Genomic DNA, 19,385 nt, shown 5'->3' with positions numbered 1-19,385 from the left:
TATAACTATTGCAACTTGTACATCAGTTGAAATTTCATGGTTTGTTTCAGAAAGTTTTAGAATGGAAATGAGATAGCCGGAAGAAATCCAAAGGATGGAGGTGTTACAAGTAGTAATGAGTGCAGGGTTCTTAAGACTTTTAAGACCTTTGGGCAGCGCCTGTGGCTCAGTGAGTAGGGCACCGGCCCCATATGCCGAGGGTGGCGGGTTCAAACCCAGCCCCGGCCAAACTGCAACAAAAAAAATAGCCGGGCGTTGTGGCGGGCGCCTGTAGTCCCAGCTGCTTGGGAGGCTGAGGCAAGAGAATCGCGTAAGCCCAAGAGTTAGAGGTTGTCTCACTCTACCCGAGGGCAGTATAGTGAGACTCTGTCTCTACAAAAAAAAAAAAAAAAAAAGACTTTTAAGACCTTTAACCTTACGGATTTCAGTTTTATTTTGTTTTATTACAAGTACAGCCCCTATGCGTGGGATAAAGACAGTGTCACAACTCTGCTTTTTCTGAGTAGTTATATGGGTCATGAAAGGTCCACTTTAGTAGAAGCTGTTGTACCATTCCCTGTTGTACTGTTGTGCTCTAGACCTTCCTCCTTGAAATTTTCAAGAACTGAACAGGTTTTAAAGTGCAAGAAAGGCAATCCTCTTTTATAAGGCAGAAAGGGGAGAAGAAGGACTTTGTACTCATTCTGTTTCCCCTGATTGTGTTGCTGCATTGTTGCCTGGAAACTGGTCCTGCAGTCTGGTAATTATGCTACTAGGAAGTCTTTGCTGATTCAGATGCCTCAGTCTCCATGGTCAAACACACTTAAACTTCAAAGTAATACTTTTTGTGGTTCACTTACATTTGCTTATATGCTTGTCCATTGTTCCCAAAAGCACTAGCATCGTTCTCTGCTCTGGCAGCTAGGCCTCTGACCTTTAGCCACACAAACACACAGTGAGCAAAGAGATCCCTTCCCGTACTTATATAGAGCTTATATGGAGCTCACATTTTAGTTTAGACTTAGCCTAATCCTTTGTACATTCTCCTTTAAAGTCCTTTTGTCTAGCAAATAGTAGCTGAGATTGTTCTAAACTGTCAGAGAGTTCCAAATAATGATGCAGGAAAGGAATGGAGTTCCGTTTCTTCTTTGTTACCAGATCTATGCCCTGAAGCCTACTTATAGCCTGTGCAGCACCTTTTCTTAGGCTGTAAAAGATCCCATGTCCTTCTCTAGTAGTGGACACCAACTTGTCCTTGGCCCTCAAATGATTTGTCCTCCATAATTATGAAAATCTTTGAAGCTACTTGGTTCTCTACCTCAAAATTTAAGAATGTTTTCAAATTCTATGTCAAATTCTAAGAATGTAGCTGCTGGATGTAAACCTCTGAATCTGAACAGGTTAGTTGTATTTACATGACGAATCAATACCAAAGCAAATAGACAACCTACCCAATAAGAAGATATATTTGCATATATTGAATTAGATAAAAGATTAATAACTAGGATCTACAGATAACTCAATAAACACAAAAGAACCAAGAATCCTTTACAACATAGAGCAAGAGAGATGAATAGAATCTTCTCTAAAGAAGGCAGATGAATGGCTAACAAACATATGATAAAATGCTCATCATCCCCAATTATCCGAGAAATGCAAATCAAAACCACCCTGAGATATCACCTAAACCCAGTGAGAATGGCCCACCTTATAAAGTCTCAAAACTACAGATGCTGGCATGGATGTGAAGAGAAGGGAACACTTTTGTACTGCTGGTGGGACTGCAAACTAGTACAACCTTTTTGGAAGGAAGTATGGAGATCCCTCAAAGAACTCAAACTAGACCTCCCATTTCATCCTGCAATCCCATTACTGGGCATCTGCCTAGAAGGAAAAAAACAAAACAAAAACAAAAACATCTATTTACTTTAAGGACACTTGTGCTAGACTGTTTATCGCAGCTCAATTTGCAATTGCTAAAATGTGGAAACAGCCTAAATGCCCACCCACCTAGGAATGAATTAGCAAACTGTGGTATATGTATACCATAGACTACTATGCAACCACTAAAAAAGATGCAGACTTTACATCTTTTGTATTAACCTGGATGGAAGTGGAAGACATTATTCTTAGCAAAGCATCACAAGAATGGAAAAGCAAGAATTCTATGTACTCAATTCTAATATGGGAAAAATTAGTGACCTAGCACACAGTGTGGGGGTTGAGGATGGGGAGAACAGAGAAAGGAAGGGGGTGGGAATCATAGGGGGTGGTACACGTTTTGGAGGTGGAACACTATTATTGGAAGGTCTTTATCTGACAAAAGCAATCAATGTAACCAGGTTCTTTAAATCCTCAATGAAGCCCCCAAAATAAAAAAAAAAAAAAGTTACATACAAAAGTAGAACATTGTGCTTGCTTTGGCAGCACGTATAATAAAATTGAAACAATACAGAGAAGATTAGCATGACTCATGTGCAAAGGTCACATACAGTTTCTTGAGACATTCCATATTTTGTGTAGTTCTTGAATGGTGACTGAATTGTTTGACAAACTCTAATAGTATGAGTCAAAGCAAAATGGGCAGCACCCAATAGTGAAACTGTGATGTTCTCTAAAAAAAATTTTGTGTAAGATGATCTATGAAATGAGCATGGAGCTGAATAACACTTGGGATGTTGTGTGCAAAGTGTTGTTGATGTATTTCAGAAATGAGAAAGTATCAACATGGATCTCGCTCCTTCATGGAATTTAAAGAAGCAGGATTTTTTTGTCGTCTACATCAATTGGAGATGAGCATGGAGATTAAATACCATTCTAACAAAGATCTACTGGTTCAGAGTCTGACTAGGTACTAGGTAGAGAGAGAATAGTAGGAATCCAAACCAGGTCTTGACGTCTATTAGTTTTCTACCATTATAATGGGGGACATTTACTTTATGTTATCTAATTTAGTGGGCTAATGTCTTACAAATAAATTTTGTTGAAAACTATGAAACAGCTGAGATGACCTTGTTACTGGATGAAGAGAGTTTGGCCACCTGTCACTGTCAGCCAATATGCAGAGATGGGGATAGATGCACCAAACTTTATTTGTCAGAAGTCCATCAATTGTGGAGAAGATGAGAGTGTCCTCTCCAAGACTGTCCTGTTCTTCTATTTCCAAAATCACATTTTTTTATTGTTGGGGATTTATTGAGGTTCTTCATTCAAAGAACCAGGTTACACTAATTGCATTTGTCAAGCAAAGTTCCTCTTATAAATGTGTTCCTCCCCCAAGAGGTGTGCCAAACACTGTGACCTCCCCTTCTTCCTTCTCTCCACTCCCCCATTCTCTGACCCCCCAACATGTACTAGGTTATCAATTGTCCTCATATCAAAATTGAGCACATTGGACTCTTGCTTCTCCATTCTTGTGATGCTTCACTAAGAAGGATGTATTCCATCTCCATCCAAATTAGTACAAAAGATGTATAGTGTTCATTTGATTTAGTAGCTGAATAGTATTCCACGGCACACATATACCACAACTTGTTAATCCACTCCTGGGTTGGGGGGCATTTAGGCTGTTTCTCCATTTTTTTTTTTTAATTGTAAATTGAGCTGCAATAAACAGTCTACTGCAAGTGTCCTTATGGTAAAAGGATTTTTTTTTTTTTTCTTCTGGGTAGGTACTCAGTAATGGGAGGATCAAATGGGAAGTCTAGTTTGAGTTCTTTGAGGGTTCTCCATACTTTCTCCTAAAAGGTTGTATTAGTTTGCAGTCCCAGCAGAAGTGTACAATAACTAAGAAAATGTCATAAAGGCTACGTTGAACGGTTTGATGAGAATATTTCAGATTGTATATGAAACCAGCACATTGTACCTCTTGATTGAACTAATGTACACAGCTATGATGCAACAATAAAAAAATAATAAAAACAAACAAACAAAAAAAGAAGTGTTCCCTGCTCTCCACATCCACACCAGCATCTGTAGCTTTGAGACTTTGTGATGTTGGCCATTCTCACTGGGGTTCAATGATATCTCAGGGTGGTTTTGATCTGCATTTCTCGAATAATTAGGTATGATGAGCATTTTTTCATATGTTTATTATTTTTCCATTCATCTGTCTTCTTTAGAGAAGGTTCTCTTCTTCTCTCTGGCCAATTGACAGAAGGGATTTTTGACTTTTTTCTGTTGCTTAGTTTGAGTTCTCTGTAGATCCTAGTTATAAATCTGTTGTCTAATTCATAGTATGCAAGTATCTTTTCCCATTCTGATGACTGTCCATTAGCTTTGGTGGTTGTACCATTAGCTGTACAGAAGCTATTGAGTTTAATTAAGTCGCATTTGTTTATTCTGCTGTTGCAGTTGCCACTGAAATCTTCTTCATACAGTCTTTTCCCAGGCTGATACCTTGAAGTGTTTTTCCAGTATTTTCTTTAAGGAATTTTATTGTTCTGTGCCTTAGATTCAGATCTCTTATCTATCGTGAATAAATTTTAGTGAGTGGTGAAAAGTGCAGATCCAGTTTCAAGTGTTTTATGTATGGTTATCCAGTTCTCCCAGCACCATTAACTGAATAGGGATTCTTTCCTCCAGTGTAGGTTCTTGTTTGGTTTATCAAAGATTAGGTGGCTGTAAGATGTTAGTTTCATTTCCTGGTTTTCTATTTGGTTCCAAAATGTCTATATGTCTATTTTTGTGCCAGTACCATGCTGTTTTGATCAATATGGCCTTGTAGTACAGCCTAATATATGGTAGACTGATTCACTCAGGTTTGTTTTTATTACTAAGGATGGCCTTAGCTAGACAGGATTTTTCCTGGTTCCATACAAAACAAAGAATTATTTTTTCCAAGTCTTGAAAGTATGATGTTGGTATTTTAATGGGGATTGCTTGAATCTGTAGAATGCTTTTGGAAGTACAGACATTTTAACAATGTTGATTTTCCCCAGCAATGAGCATGGTATGTTCTATCATTTGTTAATATCCTCTGCTATTCCTTTTCTTAGGGTTTTATAATTTTCTTTAAAGAGATTCTTCACCTCTTTTGTGAGGTATATTCCTAGGTATTTCATTTTCTTTGAAACTACTGTGAGGGGAAGGGTGTCCTTGATTGTCTTCTTGTCTTGGCTGCTGTTATTGGTGTATACAAAGGCTACTGATTTGTGGAGATTAATTTTATATCCTGGGACCTTACTGTATTTTTTGATCACTTCCAGGAGTCTTGTGATTGAGTCTTTGGGGTTCTCTAAGTATAATATCATATCATCAGCAAAGAGGGAGAGTTTGACCTGCTCTGCCCCCATTTGGATGTCCTTTATTTCCTTCTCTTGCCTGATTGTATCGGCTAGAACTTCCAGCACTATGTTGAATTAGTAGTGACGATAGAGGACAACCTTGTCTGGTTCCATTTCTAAGTGGAAAAGATTTCAGTTTTGCTCCATTGAGTATAATACTAGCTGTGAGTTTGTGGTAGATAGCTTTGATCAGTTTAAGAAATGTGCCAACTATACCTGTATTCTTCAGTGTTCTAATCAGAAAAGGATGCTGGGCTTTATCAAATGCTTTTTCTGCATGTATTGAGAGGATCAGGTCTTTGTTTTTGCTTCTTTTGATATGGTATATTCCAAAATCAATTTTATATGTAAATGTTAAAAGAAAGAATCATACTAACCCTTATATTAAACAGCAGTAATAATACTTATTTTAAATAACAATAATCACCATAACCAATGATCTGTAACAAACAATAATTGACATAACCCATGATCCATATAACAACATTCCAATCCAGAAGTTAATCTCTTTAATACATTGCCTTAAGCTATTCAAGATATACAATGTTAGGTTAAACCCATATTTACAAGACAACAAGGATGGGAGACATGAGGCAAAGGTCACATAGGACATACTCAGAGGTCACATAGGACCTAACCATCCAGACCGTCTGTGTCATCTCAGCCCTAGCCTGACTAACTCCATCTTATTCTCGCTTTGTGTGCTATCAACCTGATTTATAAGCCACACAGTAGAAAACAACCAATATCCAAAAAAGTAGGACTTAATGAACATGTACTGGAAAATGCAACATTAGAATATTACAACCTGTGGGGCAGCACCCATAGCTCAGTGGGTAGGATGCCAGCCACATACACCAAGGCTGGCCGGTTGGATCCCACCCAGGCTAGCCAAAATGACAGTGACAACTGCAACAACAACAACAATAATAGTCAGACATTGTGGTGGGAACCTGTAGTCCCAACTACTTGGGAGGCTGAGGCAAGAGAATCACTTAAGCCCAAGAGTCTGAGGTTGCTGTGAGCTGTGACACCATGGCACTCTACCCAGGGTGACTTAGTGAGACTCTGTCTCAAAAAAAAATAAATAATAAAACAATTACAACCTGTGAAAAATGCAGATGGTATTTTATGTGGGATTCTATGACAGTTTCAATAATAAATTTTAGGAGCAATGTATTCCATTGTATTCCTGTTTCTCTGAGCATTTAAAAATTTTGTCTCAGTAAAGCATCATAATAACCTAGTTAAAGATGGTCATAAAATCCTTATTTTTAGAAAAAAAAATTAATCCTTAAAGAGGCAGTTTTGGCACGAACAATTAGCTATTTGTTGTAGAGGTAGAACTTATTCTGAGTTCAGGAAGTTTTCCATTTTTTCAAGCTAATTCTAATTAATGTAATGAGCTATACTTCCCTCAATTCATGAGTACTTCACCTTGCTTTTTTTCTTTATTCTTTAGAAGCTGTATAATAAATTCATAGAGCTTACAAATTTGATCTGTATGGGATAACATTCTGATGTCAGCTCTTATGTTTTCTGAAATAGTCTAATAATTTAATATATGTGGTAAATATATTTCACATCAGTATTAAAACTATAATTCTATTTACTCTTTATACATAGCATTCAACAGAAAATTTTGGAATACAAGGCAAAAATTAAACCTATAACTCCTGCACAAGGTAAGACTTCTGGTAATGAATTACTCTGGGTTGACCTATTATAGTAAGAGTAGTAAGTTCTGAACACAAAGGAGCAGTTACCAAAAAAATTGTAAATTTTATGTATTTTTTCTTCATTTGTTCCTTCCAGGCCTACAGTTCAGAATTGTTTATTAAGTCAGTTGCAGATAACTTAGAATCCAATATAATATTGTCCGAAAACAATTCATTTAATTAGTTATGGCCTCTAAAATCTTATATGAGATTTTTGTATAAATGAGAAAATAGATGTGCAAGTTGGAATGTTCAAAATGTCCTCCATCATCACACTGTAATGAGTTGAACTTGTTTATAAAATAAATCCTCCATTTACTTTTTGTAATAAGGGATTTACATTCATTTAAAGAATATTAATTACTGTTTACCCTCAAAAAATGTGTGGTTTGTAGTCAAACATTTACATACCACATTTTTTGGGGGGAGACAGGATCTTCCTCTGTTGGCCAGGGATGCATCAACCATAGCTCACTGCAACTTCAGACTCCTGGGCTCCAGTAGTCCTCCTGCCTCAGCCTCCTGAGTAGCTGGGAATACAGACATATACTACCATGCCCAGCTAATTTTTAAAATTTGTATAGAGTTGGAGTCTTGTTTTCTTGTTCAGGTTGGTCTCAAACTCCTGGTTTCAAGCAATCCCCCCATCCTTTCAAAGTGCTAGGATTATCCACCTATGTATAATGTTTGGCTCCCTACAAACTATTAATAGCCTATTGTTGACTGAAAACCTTAGTGAATGAAACAATCAATTACCACATATTTTTGTGTGTGTTATCTACCTGATTCTCACAATAAAGAAAGAATCTTCTATTCTTACAATAAAGATAGAGGAAGGAATTCATTAAGAAGAAAGAAAGAATTGAAAAGTATATTTACTGTTCATTAAGTGGAAGTGGATCATTGTAGAGGACTTCCACCTCCTGGTCTTCACATGGGCTGAGGAGGAGGGAGGGGAGAGATTGGTTTTGCTGTCTGCAGGTGGCAGAGGTGAAAGAAAATCTGCACGTAAGTGGATGCTGCAGGCAACACCCCTGTTGTTTAAAGGCTAACTGTATTACATAGTGCTATCTGTCTCTAAAGACATACTGTCTTTAAACCTGGGAACTCAACAATAAACAATACCTCTGTGGTACCATAAATAGGCATAAAACTACGAAACATATCCAGTGTGGGCTAACACCAATAAGTGAATATTTCTTAATGGTATCTTCTGAGTAGGCGAGTCAGAAGGGCAATCCCTGTTGAGAAGCACAAGTTATATATCCTTATACCAACAAGACCTTATTATTATTGACTTCATTAACCAAAAATTGTAATTGAATAAGATATATTTACTTGGTTATAATAAGGTGTGTTCTTCTGTGTGCTAGGTAACTATCATGGTAACCATAATTGTGTTAGAAGAAGGTACTCTGTTACCATTCGCTAGAGGTTTTGCCTCATAAATATTCCAAATGCCTAACTCTGAGTAAACAAAGTATAATAAAAGTACAAAAATGTTTCATAGTAACAAAAGTGCTATTAGGCTACCTCAATGTGACATAAATGCATTATACAATCTGAAATATAATGTTGTGTATCTTTCTGAAAGAACTTCTGTATCAGGTTTCTCAAGTTGTAGAAAAAAAAGATGGAGTAGACTGGGCTTAGTAGCTCATGCCTGTAATCCTAGCACTCTGGGAGCCTGAGGCAGGCAGAATGAGTGAGTTCAGAAGTTCAAGACCAGCCTGAGCAAAAGCAAGACCCCATATCTACTAAAAATAGGAAAACTAGCTGGGTGTTGTGGTGGGTGCTTATAGTCCCAGCTATTCAGGAGGCTGAGGTAATAGGGGGAATGGAGAAAGGGAAGGGGGGAGGTGGGGAGAAGGAGGGGGCTTGGTGGGATTACACCTGCGGTGCATCTTACAAGGGTATATGTGAAACTTAGTAAATGTAGAATGTAAATGTCTTAATACAATAACTAAGAAAATGCCAGGAAGGCTATGTTAACCAGTGTGATGAAAATGTGTGAAATGGTCTATAAAACCAGTATATGGTGCCCCATGATTGCATTAATGTACACAGCTATAATTTAATAACAAAAAAAAATTAAAAAAAAGGATGGATTGAACCCAAGCATTTGAGGTTGCTGTGAGCTACAACACCATGGCACTCTACCCATGGTAAAAGAGTGAGACACTGTCTCAAAGAAAAGAAATGGAATAGACAGTTTTGGCCTGTAAGGTGCTCCAAATAGATCATTTCCTATTTAATTCCTGAGGTTGATGAACAGAATTGTTAAGGAAATAATCTTTATTCCTTTGCCCATTTAACAAATAACTATTAAGTGTCTTTTATGTACTAAGCATTTTGCTAGTGTTATAGAAGACAAATACTTTAAAAAATACTATTAGAAGCTAGTTGAAGTTTTTTTTGTTGTTGTTTGTTTGTTTGTTTCGAGACAGTCTCCCTAAGTCACCTTGGGTAGAGTTCCGTAGCATCACAGCTCACAGCAACCTCCATTTCTTGTGCTTAAGCGATTCTCTTCCCTCAGCCTCCCAAGTAGCTGGGACTACAGGCACCTAGGACAATGCCCGGCTATTTCTTTGTTGCAGGTGTCATTGTGTAGCTGAGTTTGAACCCACCAGGGTCTGTGCATATGGCTGGCACCATAACCACTATGCTGTAGTGCCAAGTCAAGAACTAGTTATTATCATTGTCATTTTAATTATTTGCTACTATCTTCAGTGTTTACTGTGTGTGAGCACATACTTATATCATTCCTTATGTATTTATTATGTTATGTTTATGCCAGCCACCTTAAGTCCATGCAAAGAAATTAAAGCTTTAAGGGAATGAATAGGATATAAGGTAAGCAGGTAGAGTGAACAGCAGTCTTCCAGTGAAAGAGGCAAAATAATGATGCTTGTAGAAGGAATATCTAACCAGATTACATATTTGTCAGAAGGAAGAGGAAGTGTAAAATCTGATGTTCATAAATGGCCTTACAGGATTTCTCAGAGGTTCAGTTATGCTGGGAATGAGGTGAATACCTGGCTCACACATGCTCATGAAAACCTTTTTAGTAGTATAGAAATGAGTAGGTCTTATTCTGTAGGTCATGGGCATTTTTTTTAAAAATCATTGCTGTGTACATTAATGCCATTATGGGGTACAATGTGCTGGTTTTATATACCATTTGAAATATTTTCTTTTTTTTTATTGTTGGGGATTCATTGAGGGTACAATAAGCCAGGTTACACTGATTGCAATTGTTAGGTAAAGTCCCTCTTGCAATCATCTCTTGCCCCCATAAAGTGTGACACACACCAAGGCCCCACCCCCTCCCTCCTTCCCTCTTTCTGTTTCCCCCCATAACCATAATTGTCATTAATTGTCCTCATATCAAAATTGAGTACATAGGATTCATGCTTCTCCATTCTTGTGATACTTTACTAAGAATAATGTTTTCCACGTCCATCCAGGTTAATACAAAGGATGTAAGGTCTCCATTTTTTTTAATGGCTGAATAGTATTCCATGGTATACATATACCACAGCTTGTTAATCCATTCCTGGGTTGGTGGGCATTTAGGCTGTTTCCACATTTTGGTGATTGTAAATTGAGCTGCAATAAACAGTCTAGTACAAGTGTCCTTATGATAAAAGGACTTTTTTCCTTCTGGGTAGATGCCCAGTAATGGGATTGCAGGATCAAATGGGAGGTCTAGCTTGAGTGCTTTGAGGTTTCTCCATACTTCCTTCCAGAAAGGTTGTACTAGTTTGCAGTCCCACCAGCAGTGTAAAAGTGTTCCCTTCTCTCCACATCCACGCCAGCATCTGCAGTTTTGAGATTTTGTGATGTGGGCCATTCTCACTGGGGTTAGATGATATCTCAGGGTTGTTTTGATTTGCATTTCTCTAATATATTTCTCTAAAATGATGAACATTTTTTCATGTGTTTGTTAGCCATTCATCTGTCATCTTCAGAGAAAGTTCTATTCATGTCTCTTGCTCATTGATATATGGGATTTTTGGCTTTTTTCATGTGGATTAATTTGAGTTCTCTATAGATCCTAGTTATCAAGCTTTTGTCTGATTGAAACTATGCAAATATCCTTTCCCATTGTGTAGGTTGTCTCTTTGCTTTGATTGTTGTCCATTTGAAATATTTTCATCAAACTAGTTAACATAGCCTTCAGCTCATTTTCTTAATTGTGTTAAGACATTTATACTCTACACTTAGTAAATTTAACATGTACCCTTGTAAAATGCACCATAGTTGTGTTCCCACCAATTACCCTCCCTCCATCCATGTTGAAGATGACCTAACCAATGGTGGCTACAACCACAGAAAACAGAGTTGGGTTTTTTTTTTTTGGGGGGGGGTCAGTGCACATCCTCAGCATCCCCCTTGTTGTCCCTCTTTCTGCTGTGCTGTTGCTGGTGTTTTGTTCATGTCTCCTTTTGTGGTTGCCTAGTTAGCAGTAACTCCAAACATTGTGTTCCCGTAAGGTGATGTCTCATGGTTGGAAGGCCTGCTTTTCTTCATGTTTCAGTTAAATGGAGAGAAAACTCACATGCTTGCAGGGGACATCCTGTTAGATTTTGTTGGCTGGGGTACATCATATGCTCATCCCTAAACCAGTCACTGGGAAAGCAGATTAGCTTAGAATAATTATTTCTGGTTTTGGAGCCTGGGAAGGGTTTTGGGTTGATAAATATCCAAATAGGATTGTGTTCCTCTAGCAAGTGGGAACATGGAATGGCTATTAGGTATGGAGCCAGTAAAGTTTGCTGTAGGGATTCATTGGTGAATTTTGAGCAAGGAAGTCACAGGTCAGATTTGAGTATTAGAGAGCTCTGTTTATGGGTAAAGCAGGGACTTGCAAAGTTTTTATTCAAAGGGCCACACAGTAAATATTTTAGCTCAGCTGGTTATCTCTCACATCTACTCAACCCTGTCATGGTTCTGTGAAAGCAGTCATCAATAATATGTAAGCAAATAGATATGAATTTATTCCAATAAATGTTACTTATAAAGGCATGCCAGGATGAATTTTTATATGTTGTCTGTAGTTTTCTGAGGCCTCGTGTAGGGGATAGGAGGAAGGTAACCACATGAAGCGATTAGGAGACAAAGGAAGCTTTTTTGGTAGTCAAAGCCACAGTTACCTTGGCACCAATTCTTGCTCTCAATCTATTATGAGGTTTTACCCATCTATGGTAAAATATAGAAAAATAGGGAGCTTAGTTGTTTTTTTTTTTATTTTAAGTGTTGATCTTTTTCTTGGCATTATGACTTTTTTATTTGTTTGTCTTAAAGTATTTTTTTCATTTATGAAATAACAATGATAGTTGGTAGTTTGTTTTCCCTATGAGAATGATGCATTGAGAGCACACGCTAAACTAGGAATTATCAATGTATTTTAATGTATTAATATTTAACCCTGCAGCATTAGTAGAAATATGCAGAAGAAGAAAAGCAATATAGTCAACATGATTTAGTGATTATTGAATGTGAAACTCTTAGGGGGCAGAGAGATATCGCAGATAATCCATAGATTTCCATGCTGTACCCAAATCTATTCAAGAGAATTTTTGAGTAAAACATCCATGGTATCAGAAGAGATCCAGACATCTAGATACAAGATGGTCATCAAACTCTGGAAAGTCTCATAGCATATGCTACATCTCTGAGACACATGATAATCAACTTGGCCAAAGTCAAAATGAAGGAGAAAATTCTACAGGCATCTAGGTGTAATCTATACCTGACCTGCAAAGGAAAAGCCATCAGACTAACAACTTACTTATCAGCAGAAATCTTATGAACCAGAGGGATGGAGTCTTCTCTTTAATCTTTTTAAACAGAAAAACTACCAGCCTAGAATCTGGTATCTTGAAAAACTAGGTTTCATATTTGATGTAGAAATTAAGCTTTTCCAGACAAGCATGGGGGGAATTTGTTACGACCAGACCTGTCTTGCAGAAAGTAGTCAAAACTGCATTATACACGAATCAGCACAATTGATAGCCACCAATGTAAAATCACCCAAAAAAGTAAAGCTCACAACTCTTATAGAACAATAGCACAAAAGGGCAAAAAAGTACAAGGTATTACCCAACACCATGAACAGAAGAGCATCCTACATATCAATTGTATCTCTTAATGGTTTAAATGCACCACTCACAAGGTGTAGTCTGACTGAATGGATAAGGAAACACAATCCAAGTATCTATTTTCTCCAGGAAACATATTGGAGCCACTGAGGATGCATACAGATACAATGTGAAAGTGTGGTAAAAAGTATTCCACACAAATTGAAACCAAAAGAGAACAGGCATAGCCATTCTCAAATCAGATAAAACGGATTTTAAATTAGCAAAGGTAAAGAAAGCCAAAGAGGGTTATTTTAAAATGGTAAAGGGAGAACTTCAACAAGAAATTACAACAATCCTGAATACAGTAGAACCTCAGTGACTTGAACAGAACACCCAAGGGACTGTAAAAAACTGGTCAACTGGTCAAGAACTAGACCTACTGTACTGACATGTACGTGTGGTGCATGTCCAGTCTATGAAAATTAAGTCAACTTAAGGAGGGTCAATGTAGGGAGTTGGTCAACTCTGATGGTTCTACTGTATGTATGCACCTCAAATAGCAGCTTCCAGATAAATAAAGCAGACCTGCCATTGGATACTGCAATTCCTCTACTAGGAGTGTATCCAAAAGACCAAAGTAATTTTGCAAGTTACTTTGCAAAAAAGATATTTGCACCTGATTATTCATTGCAGCTCAATTTATAAAAGCCAACTCATGGAAGAAGCCCAAGTGCCCATCGACCCACGAATGGATTAATAAACTGTGGTATATGTATATCATGGAATATTATGCAGCCTTAAAAAAGATGAAGCCTTTACCTCTTTTGTGTTTATATGGAGGGATCTGGAACATATTCTCCTGAGTAAAATGTCTCAAGAATGGAGGAAAAATTATCCAGTGTACTCAGTACTTCTATGAAACCTACTTATATTTACTAAACTTTCTTTTAGATGGATAAAGGACTTAAATTTAAGGCATGAAACAATAAAAATTCTCAAAGAAAGCATAGGAAAAACACTGGAAGATATTGGCCTGGGGAAAGACTTCGTGAAGAAGACTGCCATGGCAATTGCAACAACAACAAAAATAAACAAATGGGACTTCATTAAACTGAAAAGCTTCTGTACAGCTAAGGAGACAACAACCAAAGCAAAGAGACAACGTACACAATGGGAAAGGATATTTGCATATTTTCAATCAGACAAAAGCTTGATAACTAGGATCTATAGAGAACTCAAATTAATCCACATGAAAAAAGCCAACAATCCCATATATCAATGGGCAAGAGGCATGAACAGAAACTTCTCTAAAGATGACAGATGAATGGCTAACAAACATGTGAAAAAATGTTCATCATCTCTGTATATTAGAGAAATGCTAATCAAAACAACCCTGAGATACCATCTAAGCCCAGTGATAATGGCCCACATCACAAAATCTCAAAACTGCAGATGCTGGCATGGATGTGGAGAGGAGGGAACACTTTTACACTGCTGGTGGGACTGCAAACTAGTACAACCTTTCTGGAAGGAAGTATGGAGAAACCTCAAAGCACTCAAGCTAGACCTCCCATTTGATCCTGCAATCCCATTACTGGGCATCTACCCAGAAGGAAAGAAATCATTTTATCATAAGGACACTTGTACTAGACTGTTTATTGCAGCTCAATTTATAATCACCAAAATGTGGAAACAGCCTAAATGCCCACCAACCCAGGAATGGATTAACAAGCTGTGGTATATGTATACCATGGAATACTATTCAGCTATTAAAAATAATGGAGACTTTACATCCTTCGAATTAACCTGGATGAAAGGGGAAGGCATTATTCTTAGTAAAGCATCACAAGAATGGAGAAGCATGAATCCTATGTACTCAATTTTGATATGAGGACAATTAATGACAAGGTTATGGGGTGGGGGAGGAAAAGCAGAAAGAGGGAAGGAGGAAGGGGGGTGGGACCTTGGCGTGTGCTACACTTTCTGGGGGAAGACACGATGTCAAAAGAGACTTTACCTAACAAATGCAATCAGTGTAACCTGGCTTATTGTACCTTCAATGCATCCCCAACAATAAAAAAAAAAAAGAAAGAAATTGTACACTGCATTTAAAAAGCTGTTTTATAACACAGTAAAACTGTGTTATAGTAAGTGAAGTCTGTCTTTGTCTTAATTAGCTTTTAACTAGTGTATTTCAATATTAATATGAAGTCAATACAGAGTTAGTGGTATGGTATGGTATGTTATGAACAAAAGAGATAGGGCTATTTTTAAAAGGAATTCTCAAGTAACCAGAAACTACATTTATCTGGAATATACCATCCCCATGGGTTCCAGAGAGCAGGAAGATTACTGTGGCAGGATTGTGTTTACTGGGGACTTTAACACCTAACTGTCAGAGATAGACAGATCATAAAAGCAGAGTATAAATAAATGCAGACTGTAAATCAAATGGGCCTAACAGACATTTTCAGAACATTCTACCTCAAAACTATTGAATAAGAGATTCTTCTCTGCAGCGCATGAGATATTCTCTGAGATTGATCATGCCTTAGGCTACAAAAAGGCCTCAAGAAGTTAAAAAAAAATGAAATCATACTATGCATCTTCTCAGACCACAGTGGAATGAAACTAGAAGTGAATCACTAGAGAAATACTCAAACCTTTGCAAAGTCACAGAAATTAAACAACCTGCTGCTGAATGATTATTGAGTCAAAAATAAAATTAGGATGGAAATCAAGAAATAATTTGAAAAACAGGGAAACATAGGTCATTCCCTGTAGCCACTGCCAGCTGCCCCTGTACCTGCTGCTTGGACACGGTCTTGGGTGGCATCTCTGATGGGTGGGAGTGAGGCACTGATGACCACGTGGAACAGCAGCACCCTGGCTTGACCATGGGCTGTCCCGTGGCACCTGGATGCTCTGAGAACATTTGCATTTTGATCTGAGGATGCACAGTGGGATTCTAAAAACACAAGGTTTTACTCCCAGGGACATTTGGGACCAAAAAATGTATGAGGTTTCTTCTTCTGAAGGGAATAATGCCTTCTATGTTGGGATTTTGGGGAAACCCCCAAAGTAGCGAAAGCTTCTTCTTCTGTCACTCCATTTTATGCAGTCAAATGTCATGACAGCAGAGTCATTGTGAAGATCCTCACTTCCATGGGGACCGGATCTGACTGTGCTAGCATGACTGAAATAAAATTGGTGCAGAGTGTCATGTACCTCTAGAGAGGATTATCTATGCAAATCCCTGTAAACAAGTGTCTACAATTAAGTGTGCTGCCAGTAATGGAGTCCAGATGATGATTTTGGATAGCACAGTCAAGCTGATGAAAGTTGCCAAAACACAACCAAAGCCAAAGTTGGCTTTGCTGGTTGCCACTGATGGTTCCAAGGCAGCCTGTTGACGCTGCTAAATTTGGTGCCATGCTCAAAACCAGAAGATTTCTTGTGGAATAAGAAAAAGCACTAAATATTAATGTTATCAGCATTATCTTCCATGTAGGAAATGGCTGTAATGATCCTGAGCCCTTCATGCAGGTGGTCTCTGATGTCTGCTGTGTCTTTAACATAGGAGCCGAGGTTGGTTTCAGCACGTACTGCTTCATATTGATGGTGGTTTGCCTGAATGTGAGGATGTGAAGCTGAAATTGGAAGAGATCATCAGTGTAATCAGCCCAGTGTTGGACAAGTGTTTTGCATCAGACCCTGGAGTGAAAATCGTAGCTGAGCCAGGCAGATAGTATGTTGCATCACCTTGCATGCTTGCAGTTAATAGTGTTGCCAAAAAAGTCATGTTGAAGGAACAGATAGGCTCTGATGATGATGATGATGAGTGCAGTGAATAAGTCTGTCTGTGTTATGTGAAGACGGGTGTAGGGGTCATTTGGTAACATCCTAATGATTATGTGCATGGAAAGCCTCTTCTGCACAAGAGTCCTAAATCAGATGAGAAGTAGTATTCATCCATCTACTTCTGGGGATGAGTATGTGATAGCCTTGATAAGATTGTTGAGTGCTGTGACCTGCCTGAAATGCATGTGTGTTTCTGGATGCTCCTTGAAATCCTGGCTACTTACACTGTAGCTGCTGCTTCTACTCGACTGTCTACTATATGATGTCAGGACTGATATTGCAACTGAACAAATCCAGAACCCTGACGTCCTACCTGAAGTAGAAGAGAGGGATGTCAGCATTCTGTCTGTGTCTTGTACTTGGGAAAGTGTAATGAAAGGTCACCCAGCAGTGTGTCCTTCAGCCATTAATAATGTGTAGACATCATTCTGTAGCTGTTAACTGTGAGTTTAGCTGGCATTAGGGATTTTGGGGTACACTTAACTGAATCACTACTAGTTTTGAAATGTTTTTGTAAAAGTAGGGTTGGCACAGATGAAGCAATTCAGAGGATTAGGATATGGGGTTACCTTTATCTGTGTTCCTATAGAAAAAGTTTAAATGTTTGTTTTATATGGACTTTTGTTCACATTTCAGACATGCTATGAAAGAGTGCCCTTCAGCTGCTGAGCCAGCATTTAGAGCTTGTACAATAGCAGAATGTACCAAAAGCTTAGTGTTGTGATCTACTTTAAAAATAAATTGTGAAATAAGGAAAAAACAAGGGGACACAAGCTTTTATAATCTATGGGACTCAGCCATAGCATTCTTTGGTGGGAAATCAATAACCTTAAAAGCCTAAATCAAAAAGACAGAATGATCACAATTTAATAGCCTGACCTTAAAACTGGGCATAAGGACGGAATAAGAAGTTTTTAGGTCAATAAAGAGGAGGTTACCAGGTACTGCCTTTACTATTCAACATAGTGCTGTTTCTAGCCAATACAATCAGGCAAGAGAAGGAAATAAAGGACATCCCAATGGGAGCAGAGGAGGTCCAAGTCTCCCTCTTTGCTGACGATATGATCTTTTACTTAGAGCACCTCAAAGGTCAACCACAAGACTCCTGAAAGTGATCCAAAAATACAGTAATGTCTCAGGATATAAAACCAATGTCCACAAGTCAGTAGCCTTTATGTATGCCAGTAACAGCCAAGGTGCGAGGCTAATTAAGGACAGAACCCCCTTCACCATAGCTGCAAAGAAAATGAAATACCTAGGAATATACCTAACAAAAGAGGTGAAGGACCTCTATAAAGGAAATTTCGAAACCCTAAGGAACGAAATAGCAGAGGATATTAACAAATGAAAGAACATACCATGCTTATGGCTGGGAAAAATCAACATTGTTGAAATGTCTATACTTCCCAAAGGAATCTACAGATTCAATGCCATCCCTATTAAAATACCAACATCATACTTTCAAGACTTAGAAAAATAATTCTTTGTTTTGTATGGAACCAGAAAAATCCCCATATATCTAAGGCACCTCTTAGTAGTAAAAGCAAAGCTTGGGGCATCAGCATACCAGACTTTAGGCTGTACTACAAGGCCATAGTGTTCAAAACAGCATGATACTGGCACAAAAATAGAGACATAGACATTTGGAACCGAGTTGAATACCGGGAAATGAAACTAACATCTTAAAGCCACCTAGTCTTTGATAAACCAAACAAGAACATACACTGAGGGAAAGAATCCCTATTCAATAAATGGTGTTGGGAGAACTGCATAAGGACATGTAAAAGACCGAAACTGGAACCACACCCTTCTCGACTCACAAAAATTGATTTAAGATGGATAATAGACCTAAATTTAAGGCACAAAACGATAAAAATCCACAAAGAAATTATAGGAAAAACACTTGAAGTTATTGGCCTGGGGAAAGACTGTACGAAGAAGACTTCTGTAGCGATTGCAACAACAACAAAGACAAACAAATGGGAGTTAATTCATCTGAAAAGCTAAGGAGACGACAACCAAAGCAAATAGACAACCTACACAATGGGAAAGGATATTTGCATTTTTTGAATCAGACCAAAGCTTGATAACTAGGATCTATAGAGGACAAAGGGAAGCCACAAGTCAGTCTGCTCCCTCCCCTGCTCAGTGTAGACCTGGTGTAGACCAGTGTGGGTGCACCTCAGAGTTAAGGGTGCTTCCCCACAGTGCCTGTTGTCTGTTGCATGGGTTCTGCACAGACTCCAGGCGGTACCCCATCTGTGCAGATAAGAGGTCTGTGAGGGTGTTGGGTGCCATCGTGCAGTTCAGGCCATGCTGTGCTGACATGGTTCTTTCATAATCTAATCTACTCTTCCCCTCACATTCTCTAATCTTCTTAATGTGTCACCTTTTCCCCCCACACTGAGTGTACCCTGTTCCTTCTCTGTGATTTCACAATGTGGCTTCAGAGACAA

The 19,385-nt window shown here is 38.2% G+C and overlaps 1 protein-coding gene and 1 non-coding gene across 2 annotated transcripts in view; both read left to right on the top strand.

Annotated features, from left to right (window-relative positions):
• Nucleotides 1-19,385, top strand: part of LOC128579077 (putative ankyrin repeat domain-containing protein 19) — a 75,049-nt gene that overhangs the window by 10,796 nt on the left and 44,868 nt on the right. The window contains exon 6 of the mRNA XM_053581354.1: nt 6,891-6,949. Within this exon, the coding sequence (XP_053437329.1) occupies nt 6,891-6,949 (59 nt within the window). The remainder of the gene's footprint in view (nt 1-6,890; nt 6,950-19,385) is intronic.
• Nucleotides 2,391-2,497, top strand: LOC128579222 (U6 spliceosomal RNA). Its single transcript, XR_008378093.1, has one exon. It is a non-coding gene; the product is annotated as a U6 spliceosomal RNA (small nuclear RNA).

This window comes from Nycticebus coucang, chromosome Y (assembly GCF_027406575.1).
Source record: "Nycticebus coucang isolate mNycCou1 chromosome Y, mNycCou1.pri, whole genome shotgun sequence".
NCBI lineage: Eukaryota > Metazoa > Chordata > Mammalia > Primates > Lorisidae > Nycticebus > Nycticebus coucang.
The sequence above is the reverse complement of the archived record's forward strand: the minus strand, read 5'-3'. Positions and strand labels throughout refer to the sequence as shown.